General features: G+C 43.5%; 1 protein-coding gene across 2 annotated transcripts in view; it reads left to right on the forward strand.

Annotated features, from left to right (window-relative positions):
• abl1 (c-abl oncogene 1, non-receptor tyrosine kinase) overlaps positions 1-17,648 on the forward strand; it is a 37,850-nt gene that overhangs the window by 12,794 nt on the left and 7,408 nt on the right. The window contains exons 1-5 of one of the 2 annotated variants that reach the window (XM_067437510.1): positions 5,239-5,713; positions 11,764-11,928; positions 13,698-13,993; positions 14,106-14,378; positions 17,270-17,354. In XM_067437510.1, coding sequence (XP_067293611.1) covers positions 5,629-5,713; positions 11,764-11,928; positions 13,698-13,993; positions 14,106-14,378; positions 17,270-17,354 — 904 coding nt within the window. In that variant the 5' untranslated portion in view covers positions 5,239-5,628. Of the gene's footprint in view, positions 1-5,238; positions 5,714-11,763; positions 11,929-13,697; positions 13,994-14,105; positions 14,379-17,269; positions 17,355-17,648 lie in introns of those variants that run through there. The other variant, XM_067437509.1, reaches the window with a different exon arrangement.

The following is a 17,648-nucleotide window of genomic DNA, read 5'->3' on the forward strand; positions in this document are numbered from 1 at the left end:
TAACCACGGTTCAACACACGCCTCGGTCCTTAACCACGGTTTAACACACGCCTCGGTCCTTAACCACGGTTTAACACACGCCTCGGTCCTTAACCACGGTTTAACACACGCCTCGGTCCTTAACCACGGTTTAACACACGCCTCGGTCCTTAACCACGGTTCAACACACGCCTCGGTCCTTAACCACGGTTTAACACACGCCTCGGTCCTTAACCACGGTTTAACACGCCTCGGTCCTTAACCACGGTTTAACACACGCCTCGGTCCCTAACCACGGTTTAACACACGCCTCGGTCCTTAACCACGGTTTAACACACGCCTCGGTCCTTAACCACGGTTTAACACACGCCTCGGTCCTTAACCACGGTTTAACACACGCCTCGGTCCTTAACCACGGTTTAACACATGCCTTGGTCCCTAACCACGGTTTAACACACGCCTCGGCCCTTAACCACGGTTTAACACACGCCTCGGTCCTTAACCACGGTTTAACACACGCCTCGGTCCTTAACCACGGTTTAACACACGCCTCGGTCCTTAACCACGGTTCAACACACGCCTCGGTCCTTAACCACGGTTCAACACACGCCTCGGTCCTTAACCACGGTTTAACACATGCCTTGGTCCCTAACCACGGTTTAACACACGCCTCGGCCCTTAACCACGGTTTAACACACGCCTCGGTCCTTAACCACGGTTTAACACACGCCTCGGTCCTTAACCACGGTTCAACACACGCCTCGGTCCTTAACCACGGTTTAACACACGCCTCGGTCCTTAACCACGGTTCAACACACGCCTCGGTCCTTAACCACGGTTCAACACACGCCTCGGCCCTTAACCACGGTTTAACACACGCCTCGGTCCTTAACCACGGTTTAACACACGCCTCGGTCCTTAACCACGGTTCAACACACGCCTCGGTCCTTAACCACCGTTTAACACACGCCTCGGTCCTTAACCACGGTTTAACACGCCTCGGTCCTTAACCACGGTTTAACACACGCCTCGGTCCCTAACCACGGTTTAACACACGCCTCGGTCCTTAACCACGGTTTAACACACGCCTCGGTCCTTAACCACGGTTTAACACACGCCTCGGTCCTTAACCACGGTTTAACACACGCCTCGGTCCTTAACCACGGTTTAACACATGCCTTGGTCCCTAACCACGGTTTAACACACGCCTCGGCCCTTAACCACGGTTTAACACACGCCTCGGTCCTTAACCACGGTTTAACACACGCCTCGGTCCTTAACCACGGTTTAACACACGCCTCGGTCCTTAACCACGGTTCAACACACGCCTCGGTCCTTAACCACGGTTCAACACACGCCTCGGTCCTTAACCACGGTTTAACACATGCCTTGGTCCCTAACCACGGTTTAACACACGCCTCGGCCCTTAACCACGGTTTAACACACGCCTCGGTCCTTAACCACGGTTTAACACACGCCTCGGTCCTTAACCACGGTTTAACACACGCCTCGGTCCTTAACCACGGGTTAACACACGCCTCGGTCCTTAACCACGGTTCAACACAGGCCTCGGTCCTTAACCACGGTTCAACACACGCCTCGGTCCTTAACCACGGTTGAACACATGCCTTGGTCCCTAACCACGGTTTAACACACGCCTCGGCGCTTAACCACGGTTTAACACACGCCTCGGCCCTTAACCACGGTATAACACACGCCTCGGTCCTTAACCACGGTTTAACACACGCCTCGGTCCTTAACCACGGTTTAACACACGCCTCGGTCCTTAACCACGGTTTAACACACGCCTCGGCCCTTAACCACGGTATAACACACGCCTCGGTCCTTAACCACGGTTTAACACACGCCTCGGTCCTTAACCACGGTTTAACACACACCTCTGTCCTTAACCACGGTTTAACACACACCTCTGTCCTTAACCACGGTTTAACACACGCCTCGGTCCTTAACCACGGTTTAACACACACCTCTGTCCTTAACCACGGTTTTCGGTTCGGTTTTTTGCTCTTCTATTCTTAGGCGACAGAAAATGTTTTTATTGCAATACTTTTTCTTTATTTTACTATAAGACTTGAAAAACCTTACTTAAACTTATCTTTACTTAAACAAAACCCTTGTACACATTCCCAGTGTATTGTATAATATAAAATAAATATATATAAAGATTTACAGTGGCAGCTCAGAGGTGAACAGCAGCATTTAAGTATGCCATTTAATTAATATGTGTATGTGTTTGTATTGGTATTACTGTATTGGACCATGTGTGTCCTGAATAAAAGTTTTGATTGATTGATTGAAAAAATGTAGGCTAAAATTAAAACTACATTCCAGAGAAACTTTGTGTTTGCTTCCTAAACGTCCCCGTTTCCCAGAGAAACTTTGGGTTCACTTCTTAAACGTTCCCGTTTCCCAACTTTCCCGTTTCCCAGAGAAACTTTGGGTTCACTTCCTAAACTTTCCCGTTTCCCAACTTTCCCGTTTCCCAGAGAAACTTTGGGTTCACTTCCTAAACTTTCCCGTTTCCCAGAGTAACTTTGGGTTCACTTCCTAAACTTTCCCGTTTCCCAGAGGAACTTTGTGTTCGCTTCCTAAACTTTCCAATTTCCCAGAGAAACTTTGGGTTCACTTCCTAAACTTTCCCATTTCCCAGAGAAACTTTGGGTTCACTTCCTAAACTTTCCCGTTTCCCAGAGAAACTTTGGGTTCACTTCCTTAACTTTCCCGTTTCCCAGAGAAACTTTGGGTTCACTTCCTAAACTTTCCCGTTTCCCAGAGAAACTTTGGGTTCACTTCCTAAACTTTCCCGTTTCCCAGAGAAACTTTGGGTTCACTTCTTAAACTTTCCCGTTTCCCAATGAAATTTTGGGTTCACTTCCTAAACTTTCCCGTTTCCCAGAGTAACTTTGGGTTCGCTTCCTAAACTTTCCCGTTTCCCAGAGAAACTTTGGGTTCACTTCTTAAACTTCCCCGTTTCCCAGAGTAACTTTGCGTTCACTTCCTAAACGTTCCCGTTTCCCAGAGTAACTTTGGGTTCACTTCCTAAACTTTCCAGTTTCCCAGAGAAACGTTGGGTTCACTTCCTAAACTTTCCCGTTTCCCAGAGAAACTTTGGGTTCCCTTCCTTAACTTTCCTGTTTCCCAGAGAAACTTTGCATTTGCTTCCTAAACTTTCCCGTTTCCCAGAGAAACTTTGCGCTCACTTCCTAAACTTTCCCGTTTCCCAGAGAAACTTTGCGCTCACTTCCTAAACTTTCCCGTTTCCCAAAGAAACTTTGGGTTAATTTCCTAAACTTTCCAGTTTCCCAGAGAAACTTTGGGTTCACTTCCTAAACTTTTCCGTTTCCCAGAGAAACTTTGGGTTCACTTCCTAAACTTTCCCGTTTCCCAGAGAAACTTTGGGTTCACTTCCTAAACTTTCCCGTTTCCCAGAGAAACTTTGCGCTCACTTCCTAAACTTTCCCGTTTCACAGAGAAACTTTGGGTTCACTTCCTAAACTTTCCCGTTTCCCAGAGAAACTTTGCGCTCACTTCCTAAACTTTCCCGTTTCACAGAGAAACTTTGGGCTCACTTCCTAAACTTTCCCGTTTCACAGAGAAACTTTGGGTTCACTTCCTAAACGTTCCCGTTTCCCAGAGAAACTTTGGGTTCACTTCCTAAACTTTCCCGTTTCCCAGAGAAACTTTGGGTTCACTTCCTAAACTTTCCCGTTTCCCAGAGAAACTTTGGGTTCACTTCCTAAACTTTCCCGTTTCCCAGAGTAACTTTGGGTTCACTTCCTAAACTTTCCCGTTTCCCAGAGAAACTTTGGGTTCACTTCCTAAACTTTCCCGTTTCCCAGAGTAACTTTGGGTTCACTTCCTAAACTTTCCCGTTTCCCAGAGAAACTTTGGGTTCACTTCCTAAACTTTCCCGTTTCCCAGAGAAACTTTGGGTTCACTTCCTAAACTTTCCCGTTTCCCAGAGAAACTTTGGGTTCACTTCCTAAACTTTCCCGTTTCCCAGAGAAACTTTGGGTTCACTTCCTAAACTTTCCCGTTTCCCAGAGAAACTTTGGGTTCACTTCCTAAACTTTCCCGTTTCCCAGAGTAACTTTGGGTTCACTTCCTAAACTTTCCCGTTTCCCAGAGAAACTTTGGGTTCACTTCCTAAACTTTCCCGTTTCCCAGAGAAACTTTGGGTTCACTTCCTAAACTTTCCTGTTTCCCAGAGAAACTTTGGGTTCACTTCCTAAACTTTCCTGTTTCCCAGAGAAACTTTGGGTTCACTTCCTAAACTTTCCCGTTTCCCAGAGAAACTTTGGGCTCACTTCCTAAACTTTCCCGTTTCCCAGAGTAACTTTGGGTTCACTTCCTAAACTTTCCCGTTTCCCAGAGTAACTTTGGGTTCACTTCCTAAACTTTCCCGTTTCCCAGAGAAACTTTGGGCTCACTTCCTAAACTTTCCCGTTTCCCAGAGTAACTTTGGGTTCACTTCCTAAACTTTCCCGTTTCCCAGAGAAACTTTGGGTTCACTTCCTAAACTTTCCCGTTTCCCAGAGAAACTTTGGGTTCACTTCCTAAACTTTCCCCTTTCCCAGAGAAACTTTGGGTTCACTTCCTAAACTTTCCCGTTTCCCAGAGAAACTTTGGGTTCACTTCCTAAACTTTCCCGTTTCACAGAGAAACTTTGCATTTGCTTCCTAAACTTTCCCGTTTCCCAGAGAAACTTTGGGTTCACTTCCTAAACTTTCCCGTTTCCCAGAGAAACTTTGCATTTGCTTCCTAAACTTTCCTGTTTCCCAGAGAAACTTTGGGTTCACTTCCTAAACTATTGCATTTAATTGAAGAAATGATAATCAGTTATGCAAGTAATCATTAGTTGCTACTTTGGAGCAAGTTTTTGGCTTTGTGCGAGCCACTGTGTATCATTGGTTATATATTTAGTATTGATCTAATATTGATTCGACTTAGACTCGTGCATTAACAGAATGGTCAAGGCATTCTCCTGAATGTGTCCATAATAATGTGTTAATGTTTTCAGTGGTATTGTTGAGCATAAGTAAGGATGTTTGTGCACTTGTGCTACACTTTGAAACATTTGTGAGTGACTGATAGCGAGTCTGTGTGGGAGGAGCTCGTGAAACTGAAAGACAAAGGCAGATTCCAGTTACAGGCTCTCCCTCAGATAATGCGGCTCAGCTGCAGGTTTCAGGGGGCGGAGCCAGGGCGCTGATGTCACCGCTCCGCTCCTGAAAGGGCCTCTTTGTTGGCAGAGTTCAGCTCGAGCGTCCTGCTTTTCCTGTGGATCGACAACACCATGAAAAAGGCAACACTAGCACCAAAGTGCTTCGTTTAACTCCTACACGCTCCTACATGCTGTGAGAATTATCCGTATGGATGGCTAGTTCTTCACCGGACTGAGAAAACAAGGAAAAAAAACGGGAGCGGGGGAAAAAAATGGAGCCTCTTGCTCTGGAAACTCTGAAGTGCATGCGGCCGTGGGTTTAGGATGAAGATGTCAGTGTTTTTATCAGGAAAAGCTGTGTTTAACTTAAGCTACTAACACAGACGTCGTGCTCAAACTTATTCTTTTGAACTGGATAGAAAACATCTGGATCATTTCTTTCAATCGGACGTGTTGGGAAGCAAATGAAAATGTTGGAAATTTGTCTTAAATTGGTGGGTTGTAAATCCAAGAAAGGTCTGTCTTCGTCCTCCAGCTGTTACTTGGAAGGTAAGCGAGTGTGATGGCGAGTGTGTGTGTGTGTGTGTGTGTGTGTGGGGTGGGGGTCTCCATTACAGAGCGGCCGAGTCCAAACACGGGCTTCAGATGATCTGGGTCTGGGGAAAATCGCAGGCCTCGGAGCTCCTTCTGCCTGTTTGGAAAAGTGGAGGAGGGGGAAGAGCGAGAGAGCAAAGCCAGACATACTGGCTCGCCGTAAAAGAAAGAGAGGAAAAAACGAGGGAGGAGAAAACACTGGGAAATCTGATTCCTGTCTGGATTGAGCCGTGCAGTTTGGAGAGATTTTGGATGCATCTTATTGAGTGTGTGTGCGTGTGTGTGTGTGTGTGTGTGTGTGTGTGTGTGTGTGCGTTCTGATTTAACCGGTTAACGTCACCTTAGAGATTTGCACGTAATACTTGTAATTTCAGGAATGCTGTGAAATACTGACCTAAACGTTTGTGTCTTTTGAAGAAAACTCATGATTATTGCAGAAGAGTATAAGAAAGCATTTATTCCGTACTCCAGGAAATCAGAGCCGTAAGTTTGGCCCCAAATTTGAAGTTGACATCACTTTTAAAGGATCGCTCCGTGCTGTATCCGTGTCCCATTTCAAACCGGCTCCACTGGAAGACTTCTGAGAGTTTAAGACTCCCAGTTTATGATGATTACTAAAATATGTGATGGGGACAGGCGAGGAATAAAAGTGCCAAGTGTGACACTGTTCAAAGAGTCGTCTGATTGGATGTAATGTCTGATCTCCTGTGTTCGATCACAGCGATGGATCTGAGTTTGGCGTAAAGCAAATGGCATCACGTTATACTTAATGTAAAAAATGTTAATTGAAAGAAATCAGCAGGGCTCGACATTAGGCATGTTCATGTGCTTCTCCATCGGACAAATAAATCGGTCATCCACTTATCCGAGTGAAACGTGCTTGTCCGGAAAAAAGTTGTATTTTAATTTATTTTTTTGTGTGCTGTAAATATTAGGGATGTCACAATACTCAATATAATATTGAACCGTTCGGTACGGCATTCACGGTTCAACGCGCTTTTATTTGGTTTTGTATTTAATTAATTTTTTCCATTTCTCTCCGTTTGAAATATTCCTCTCAGTTTATTCGGCTCCGTTTGAGTGTGCCTGTGAGTCTACGCGCTGATATGAGCAAATATCCAATCATATGCACTAAAGTTATTAGCCGCGGGGTGTTAGCCGCGTTTAAAGCCTTGTGTTAAACATTTAATTTGCGTGCTTATGCACTGTTTTGCATTGAGTGCGCGCACTAAACGTCTGTCAAACACGCGACAGTCTTACTGCGCTAATACCGTCAAACACACACACGGGTAACCTATATAAACGCAGTGGGTTATGTCTAAAGTGAAAGTAAAATCGCGTGCGTTTATGAGATGCGAGCCGGTCTTAAAGTGACAGTAGCGCAGCCTATAGTGAACACGCTGCCCTTAAAGGGACAGTTCACCTCTAAAATTATTTTAATAAAAATACAAAATAAACACCTTACAGTGGCTTTTAATCAATGTTGTCTATTGAAGGATATGTAGTTTTAATTTAAGCCTACATTTATTCATTCAATTTCATACTTAAACACTGCTGTTCATCTCTGAGCTGCTACTGTAAATCTTTATATATGTTTATTTTATATTATACAATACACTGGGAATGTGTACAGGGTTTTTTAAGTAAAGTTTTAAGTTTAAGGGGTTTCAAGTCTTTTAAGGAAAATAAAGAAGAGTATTGCAATAAAAACATTTTCGCCTAAGAATACTAAAAAACCGAAACGAGGTTAAAACCGAAGTGTGTATTGAACCGTGGACTAACTTTATCGTTGCATCGTTTTTGTTTCGTTGCCTCTTCTTGACGGATCGCTTCCTGTTCTCCTGAGTTGTAAGTCGCTTTGGATAAAAGCGTCTGCTAAATGCGTAAATGTAAGTGCATCCCTAGTAAATATGATTTATTTTGAAGCGATATTCTCGCCAGTGTTTTGGCATATTTTAAATATGCATATTTGTGGGACTTTTACCTTTTATAAAGGGCATTTTCCCCTAATCTTATTAAATGTAGGCTATGCTTCAGGTTTCATATTATATTCTTAAATTTTATCTATACATTGAATACGGGTGTGCATGAATAGTCGAATATCCGATCTGTAATCAATATTAGAAAACTAAAAATACGAATTTGAATGTGAATGCGTTGATTTGCTGGCTAATCTGATAAATCCCTCTAAATCTCGCAGTTATAACTCGGTGCACTGGGTGGCGCTGTGGAGGGGGTTCATAAGTGGAGTGTTTTTCATCACATAATGTCGTCTGCCTCGCAAAGTTTGGAACGACTTAGATGACAATTGAAAATGATCGCACAAAATGGAGTTGCTTTTGATTAAATTAATTAATGAAACAGAGTTATATAATATCACCAGAACAGAAGAATCAGCTGAACTCCAAACTCCAGCCGAATGAGGAAAGAGTCCGCCACTGCGTTCAGGAGCCCATCTGTAGCCCGAGGGAGAGCCAGATTACTTATAATAGCTAAATAATCTGGAGACGAATGCTTGCTGTCAGTTTCCTCGAGGGTTTAAGAACAGAAAACACAAAGTGCTTCTCTCAAACTTCCCTGAACCGTTCTCTTTGTGTCTCCGCAGTCCGCGGGCGCGTTCTCACCCGATGGTAATATCATCAGCTAATAATATTATCGTTTCTCTCAACATGAAAATGTGAAACAATATAAACACGACAATCATATAACGACTTGAAATGAACTGTCTGTCATTAACTCCTCCCCCTAATGTCGCTCCACACCCGTCAGACCTCCGCTCATCTTCACACACAGTTTAAGATATTTTATATTTAGTCTGAGAGCGTATGCAAGTGTATGCACACTATACTGTCCATGTCCAGAAAGGGAATAAAAACATCATCACAGTAGTCCATATGAGACATCAGTGGGTTAATTAGAGTCTCTTGAAGCATCCAAAATACATTTGGGTCCAAAAATAACAAAAACTACGACTTTATTCAGCATTGGCTTCTCTTCCGCGTTTGTGTTCAATCCTCAAATAAAGATTCAAACGGTTGAGTCAGCGAATCGATTCATGATTCGGATCGCGTGTCAAACGCTGAAATCACGAGACATTAGCAATCTGAAGAAAAAAAAAGAAAAAATGTTTGCGTTTGAGTCGCGAACGCGGATTGAAAACAGACACGGAAAAGAAGCCAATGCTGAATAAACTCGTAGCTTTTGTTATTTTTGGACCTAAATGTGTTTTCGCTGCTGAAATAGAACAAAAACAGTCAATATTGCATCTAAAATGTAAGTGATTAATGTTAACTAATTGTTTATGGATCTGTCATGAAATCAGTGTCATTTTCAGGAACACACACTCTTGGTCATGTGATGTTGTTTAACGGTATCATATGTTATATAAACTTCATGTTGAATGTTTAGCTCAGTTTCTCAGCGGCTCGTGTGTTGTGATTTCTCCTTGAGAGGCTGCGGAGCGTCAACAGCGCCACCTGCAGTTCATTATAGATTATTATCCATCGCACTTACACTAAACTAATGATCATTCTTGCATTTTAGTGATTCGTTCGGGTTGTTTTTGTTATTGGCGTTTTAATCCACTTGTCCGTCAGGCGAGTAAAATTCTCTTCCTCTTCGACACATCCGCTGGACCAGCGTTAATCTGGAGCCCTGATCACCGTCTGCCCGATGTTATCGCCAGTGTCTCGTGCGGTTTGATGAGCTCATGTTCATTGGGACAGGGCCACTGAAGCCTGTTTAAATGGGGTGACAGGTCTCTCATTCTGCCCTCATCAGAAGCTCTTCAGTGTGTGTGCGGTCACAGGGTTTGTGTGCCCTTCTCTCATTATTCACTGGCTCTCGTGTCTCAGCACAAGGAGGATCTTCACCATGCTGGTCAAGCTCTAAAACGGCCTAAATCATGGCAGATATTGAGATGTGGATAATGTTCCGGGGGCATGTGGCCCGGACGGCCTCTGCGGATGGATGAAGACATCTGAGGCCTGCTGCTCTCCATACAGACGAGTTTACATTTCAGCCCTGAGTCAACAGGAAAAGGCATTGCTCAGGACTATGGAGAATTCTTACATGACATTTAGAGGAAACTGATGCATTTTAAGAACAGAACAGCGTTTATTTTTAATACAATCTTTTTGTAAAACTATATAGTCAAGCCTTAATCAGACCTTCAGCATTTCTCACATCACAGTTAAATATAAAATATGAGCAGAACCCAACCGCTGGGATAAAACAACCCAACCGATAGAATAAAACAACCCAACCGCTGGAATAAAACAACCCAACTGCTGGAATAAAACAACCCAACCGGTAGGATAAAACAACCCAACCGCTGGGATAAAACAACTCAACCGCTGGGATAAAACAACCCAACCGATAGAATAAAACAACCCAACCGCTGGAATAAAACAACCCAACTGCTGGAATAAAACAACCAAATCGCTGGGATAAAACAACCCAACCGCTGGGATAAAACAACTCAACCGCTGGGATAAAACAACCCAACCGATAGAATAAAACAACCCAACCGCTGGAATAAAACAACCCAACTGCTGGAATAAAACAACCAAATCGCTGGGATAAAACAACCCAACCGCTGGGATAAATCAACCCAACCGCTGGAATAAAACAACCAAATCGCTGGGATAAAACAACCCAACCGCTGGGATAAAACAACCCAACCGCTGGGATAAAACAACCCAACCGCTGGAATAAAACAACCCAACCGCTGGAATAAAACAACCCAACTGCTGGAATAAAACAACCAAATCGCTGGGATAAAACAACCCAACCGCTGGGATAAAACAACCCAACCGCTGGGATAAATCAACCCAACCGCTGGAATAAAACAACCAAATCGCTGGGATAAAACAACCCAACCGCTGGGATAAAACAACTCAACCGCTGGGATAAAACAACCCAACCGCTGGAATAAAACAACCCAACCCTGGGATTAAACAACCCAACCGCTGGGATAAAACAACCCAATCGCTGGGATAAAACAACCCAACCGCTGGGCTGAATTGCGTGGTTTAGTTCAGTCTGTGGGGTCAAAGGTCAGCATCAGTTATTAAAGCCCTCGGCTCAGAGTGTGTGAAGGCTGTTCTGGGGTCAGTTTGACTCGTGGTCTCTGTGTGAAGAGTCTCTGGGTATGATGAGCGTAACTCCTCAAATGAAGACCAGGCCTTTATTCACCTGAACCCAGGCAGGAAACCTGTATTTCAAATTCCGTCTGTTAGGAAAATAATTGCTTAAATAAACCGTTTTAAACGAATAGCGAATTAAAGCGACAGCGTTCCAGTGGACAGAAGTCACTGTTTTTTTGCGTTTGCAAACATTTGCGCCGTGAGCACGCGCTGCCGCGAGATGAACGCGGTTACAACTCTATTTCAACTGATCTGGTTTGAACTGTTATGATAAAAATGTTAAAAATAACTAGTCAAGCAGAGCACTGTTCACACAGCTGACTGAGCGGTTGTGTTTATAATGCTGCGCTGCATCACTGCGTGTGCTGTGAGCTTAATCTGTGTTTCACTAATCCTACACCAGAGCTTCCTGTAAATGCTCTGAAAGTCCGAACTACACAGAAAATACTTTCACACAAGAAACAAACCTTTGTTCAGTTTGGTCCGGACCGAGGCTACCTCTTTTCATCTGACCAGATTTCATCTGTTTGGTCCGGACCGCGGTCCGAGGGAGGTTTCACACCTGTCATTCTGGTTCGTACCAAACTGAAAATCCGGACCAAACAAGGTAGGTGTGAAAGCACCCTAAGAAGAGGCGGAGAGAAGGCTGAGGAAATACAGCCGAACGAATGTGTGTGCGCATATTCTATAAACACTAATGAATGACGAAGCAATATGTGGCGGCAAATTAGTCTCTGTGTGGGAAACACCGTACCTGTATCTGGACCCGTGGCATTGTGACAGTATTGTAATGGGCATTATTGTGGTTTGTCCTCATTGAGTGTGTTGTGTTGACCCTTGACCCGTGTCTGTTTGCAGAAGCCCTCCAGCGGCCAGATTTCGAGCCTCCGGGTCTATCTGAAGCGGCTCGCTGGAACTCTAAGGAGAATCTTCTGGCTGGACCTGGAGAAAACGACCCCAATCTGTTCGTAGCGCTGTATGACTTCGTGGCCAGCGGAGACAACACTCTCAGCATCACTAAAGGTGAGACACACACACACTCGTATCTCATCCTCTGAAGACCGCAGACACACCCAGTGCCAGAAATGTAAATAGTGTGATTAATTCCTCCTGTGGTTGGCCAGCCGTCAGACCTCCGCTCATCTTCACACACAGATGAAGATATTAGTGTTGAAATCCGATGGCTCAGAAAGGCCTTCATTGACACCAATGTCATTTCCTCTCTCAAGACCCATAAAGGCACTAAAGACGTCGTTACAAAGCCCATCTCACTACAGCGGCTCTACAATCATTGATGAAGAGGCCAGAATAGAGTTAGTGCGCAAAAACACTAAATAACGACTTATAAATATCAATTCATGATTCGTATCGCGAGTCAAACTGCTGAAATCACGTGATTCTGGCGATCCGAATCATGAATCGATTCACTGACTCATAACGGTCCGAATCATGAATCGATTCACTGACTCATAACGGTCCGAATCATGAATCGATTCACTGACTCATAACGGTCCGAATCATGAGTCGATTCACTGACTCATAACGGTCCGAATCATGAGTCGATTCACTGACTCATAACGGTCCGAATCATGAATCGATTCACTGACTCATAACGGTTCGAATCATGAATCGATTCACTGACTCATAACGGTCTGAATCATGAATCGATTCACTGACTCATAACGGTTCGAAGCTTTGTTCTGAAATCGGCCATCACTATATAAGTCGTTATTTAGTGTTTTTGCGCACTAACTCTATTCTGGCCTCTTCATCAATGATTGTAGAGCCGCTGTAGTGAGATGGGCTTTGTAACGACGTCTTTAGTGCCTTTATGGGTCTTGAGAGAGGAAATGACATTGGTGTCAATGAAGGCCTTTCTGAGCCATCGGATTTCAACACTAATATCTTCATCTGTGTGTGAAGATGAGCGGAGGTCTGACGGCTGGCCAACCACTGGACGAATTAATCACACTATTCACATTACTGGCTGAACTAACGCTTTAAGGACCAATTGGATATTCACTTACTCTGCATTAACTCACTCTGCGTTCTCCACTATTTCTCAGACACGCTCATATCAAACGACTGTATATATCGATATAAACGGCATTACCTCGCTACGTATCGCCTCTGAAGAGTATGCCGCTATTCATCAACACAAGTATTGTTTTCATGTCTGATTTAAACATTACATTTGTGATTTAAAGGATGAGTTCACTTTAAAATGAACACGTTCTGATGTTTTCCTCACCCCCATCTCATCCAAGATGTTTTTTGAGGAAAACATTCCAGGATTTGTCTCCACATATTGGACTTGAGCCGTCGGCTGAAGGGCCAAATCAAAGCAGTTTCAGAGGAAGCACTGCAGAAAAGGCTCTTCTTACTCAGTATTTTTGTCTTGTTTCTAGTCCAAATATCTAACAATTCTTTACATTAAGAAACATTTACAAGACAAGTACAAATTATTGTCTTGTTTGGGGAAAAATAACTCAAAATGAAGAGTTTTTGCTTAAAATAAGATAAATAATCTGCCAATGGGGTAAATAATCTTAATTCAAACAGAAAACAAGATTATTTTTCTCACCCCATTGGCAGATTATTTATCTTATTTTAAGCAGAAACTCTCTTCATTTTGAGTTATTTTTCCCAAAACAAGACTAACTTGTGCTTGTCTAATAAATGTTTCTTGTTTTAAGATTTTGTAGATGTTTGGACTAGAAATAAGACACACATCCTAAGTAAGAAGAGCATTTTTTGCAGTGTGTGCTTTAACACGTCTGTGCTTTGACCAGGAGAGAAGCTGAGGGTTCTGGGATACAACCACAATGGCGAATGGTGCGAGGCTCAGACCAAGAATGGCCAGGGCTGGGTTCCCAGTAATTACATCACACCGGTCAACAGCCTGGAGAAGCACAGCTGGTACCACGGGCCGGTGTCCAGAAACGCCGCGGAGTATCTGCTGAGCAGTGGCATTAACGGCAGCTTTCTGGTGCGGGAGAGCGAGAGCAGCCCAGGCCAGAGATCCATCTCACTGCGCTACGAGGGCCGAGTCTACCATTACCGCATCAACACCGCCTCGGACGCCAAGGTGAGCGGAGCGGAGCACACACACACACACACACACACACACACACACACACACACACACACACACACACACACACACACACTGACCCGCTCTCGTGTCTCTCGTCCTGCAGCTGTATGTGTCGTCAGAAAGCCGCTTCAACACGCTGGCAGAGTTGGTCCATCATCACTCCACGGTGGCGGATGGCCTCATCACCACACTGCATTACCCCGCGCCCAAGCGCAACAAGCCCACCATCTACGGCGTCTCGCCCAACTACGACAAGTGGGAGATGGAGCGCACGGACATCACCATGAAGCACAAGCTGGGCGGAGGCCAGTACGGAGAAGTGTACGAGGGCGTCTGGAAGAAATACAGCCTGACTGTGGCCGTCAAAACACTAAAGGTCAGGGACGCTGCTTCACCACCCAGCTCTACACAATCTGGCTCATGTGTGCCTTTAACTGGTGTCCCTTATTCATTCTTTTTAAAGTCCATGTTTGCATCTGATTTGATGAGCATCTATCAGGTTGTTTCAAAATTAGGGTTGGGTATTGTTTGGGTTATTTACGGTACCGGTGCCTGAACCGATGCTTTTAAAGCGGTACCAGCGCCTGAACCGATATAGGTTTTTTTTTTTTTATCTTGTACTCAAATATAATCGAGGAATCGTGACAAAATAATCGTTAGTTGCACACTGCAAAAAATGCTCTTCTTACTCTTACGTAATATTGTCTTGTTTCCAGTCTAAATATCTAACAATTCTTAAATCAAGATGCATTTACTACAGTCCCTGACAAAAGTCTTGTCGCTTGTGTACAAATTGACCTAAAGTGCCGCTGAAATATATTTCTAATCAAGATTTTTTTACAATAAATGGCTCATTTTAATCCCACCAGCTTTTGTGATAATGTTTCAGTGAAAAACTAAACTTTCAAAAAGAATTCTAATATTCACAGCTTGGTAAAGCCCATTGAGTCAATTTTTGCAAAGACATAAGTGTTGTCACCTTGTCATATGAGCTTCACCTGTGACTAATAATGGATCAATTAGGTCTCAAGTGTGTATAAAAAGAACCCCAGTACACTAGACCTTCACATCAACTGCAACTAGACCTCTGCAAACATGCCTAAGATTCACCCAGAGACTAAAGTTTTGATTATCAAGAGGCTGAAGACCAGATCCACTGCTGATGTGGCAGACACCTTCAATGTGTCTCAGCGTCAAGTACAGAGGATAAAAAAAAGATTTGAAGAGACTGGAGACGTTTTTGACAAGCCCAGGTCAGGCAGACCCCGCAAGACAACTGCTCGAGAGGACCGTTTGTTGGCTCGAAAATCCAAGGCCAGCCCATTTTCCACTGCAGCAGAGCTCCACGAGACCTGGTCACCTGAAGTCCCTGTGTCAACCAGAACAGTTTGTCGGATTCTGTCTCGAAATGGCCTCCATGGTCGAATCAGTGCCCAGAAGCCAGCACTAAACAAAAGACAATTGAAAAACCGTGTGGCATTTGCCAAGGCCCACAGCCTGCTAAAAGGATGGACGCTGGAAAAGTGACAGAAGGTGGATTTTTCAGATTAATCTTCTGTTGAATTACACCACAGTCGCCGCAAATATTGCAGGAGACCTACTGGAGCCAGAATGGATCCGAGATTCACCCAGAAAACAGTGAAGTTTGGTGGCGGAAAAATCATGGTCTGGGGTTACATCCAGTATGGGGGTGTGCGAGAGATCTGCAGGGTGGAAGGCAACATCAATAGTCTAAAATACCAAGAAATCTTAGCTACCTCTTATATTCCCAACCATAAAAGAGGCCAAATTCTGCAGCAGGACGGTGCTCCATCGCATACTTCCATCTCCACATCAAAGTTCCTCAAGGCGAAGAAGATCAAGATGCTCCAGGATTGGCCAGCCCAGTCCCCAGACATGAACATCATTGAGCATATGTGGGGTAGGATGAAAGAGGACGCATGGAAGACGAAACCAAAGAATATTGATGAACTCTGGGAGGCATGCAAGACTGCTTTCTTAGCTATTCCTGATGACTTCATCAATACATTGAATGAATCCTTGCCAAACCGCATGGATGCAGTCCTTCAAGCTCATGGAAGTCATACAAGATATTACATTTGGATCTCACAGCGCCACAACTTAATTTGCTGACATATTTTTGTATTTGCAGTACATTTGTTACATTTCTGTATAGGCGACAAAACTTTTGTCTTGCCAAAATTTGACCTTTCCGTCTTGATTAAATGATAAATATTGTTTCTGTGAAAATTATTTATTTCAGTGCATTAAACATCATTTGGGAGGGTTTTAGCTTTTCATATGAGCTATTTCTAACAGCAATTAATTAGTTAAAAGTCAGGTTAATATCAGGTATTTCTAGAAAATAGATAAGCGACAAGACTTTTGTCAGGGACTGTAGATCAGTAAAATGACAAGACATTTTTTCTTGTTTTGTTGAAAATAAAATCAATTTTTTTTTTTTTTTGCTTAAAACAGGCAAAATGATCTGCCAGTGGGTGGGAATAATAATCTTATTTCTGATTTTTTTAAATCTTTTTTTTCCGTCCCAAACAGAAATCAGATTATTTTTCTCACCCCATTGGCAGATCATTTTGCCTGTTTTAAGCAAAAACTCACTTCATTTAGATATTTCCCCCAGAAAACAAGAAAAAATATCTTATGTCGTTTTACTGATCTAGTAAATGCATCTTGATTTAAGAATATTTAGATATTTGGACTGGAAACAAGACAAAATTACTAAGTAAGGAGCATTTTTTTCAGTGCAGCCCTAGTCTAAACACTCGCTCGCTCTGCGTTTGCATGTTTTGATGTCCATGTATTCATGCTTAAGAAATGACAGTGGCTGTAGTATTTCTATTGTAAGGAAGTTGCCACGAACATTTGAATTAGATGAGGTTTGGCCGGTAATAAACTGGGATTTGATCTGCTGTAAAGTAACATCACTCACCAGGCCGTTGATACACAAGATGTTTTTTAATGGTGTTGTTCTAGAAAACCATAAGATTACTTTGAGATTTGAACCAAATATTATTTATAATATGTATTTTAAAGTCATTTTAATGAGTGTTGTTTGCTTAGGTCTTTATTACCACAAAAAAACAACCATTGATTAATCGTCAGAATATTCGATCGGTTTCTCGATTACCAATATAACCGTTAGTGCCAGCCCTATTTCAGAATGGGCATGGTTTTCCCCTGCCTAGTGTTAGTTTGAGCATAAAACAGTCAATCCTTGTTGAGAATTGTTTCTTTCCTCTTGTGCAGGAGGACACGATGGAGGTGGAAGAGTTTTTAAAAGAAGCTGCAGTCATGAAAGAAATTAAACACCCAAACCTGGTGCAGCTGTTAGGTGAGTTTGTGCACACATCTGATCCATAGACTAAAACAATATGGCCGTAGAGTCCGTGACGTCACCCATAGGATCCTGAAGAGCCGTCTGAAGCACAGACGAGCTGGCCGTCGCCATCTTGGCACGCCCGGATAACAGACAATGGGCAAAGAGGCGGGATGTGGGCGGAGCTTAGGTGACTAACAGACAGCAGACAAACGGCTATCCACCTGTCAAAGTGGCCACGCCCTTAATTATGCGGAACATTAAGGCTTTATATAATCTAAACGAATAATATTAAAACACTGAATCGTT

This window comes from Pseudorasbora parva, chromosome 3, assembly GCF_024679245.1.
Source record: "Pseudorasbora parva isolate DD20220531a chromosome 3, ASM2467924v1, whole genome shotgun sequence".
In the NCBI taxonomy this organism is placed as follows: domain Eukaryota; kingdom Metazoa; phylum Chordata; class Actinopteri; order Cypriniformes; family Gobionidae; genus Pseudorasbora; species Pseudorasbora parva.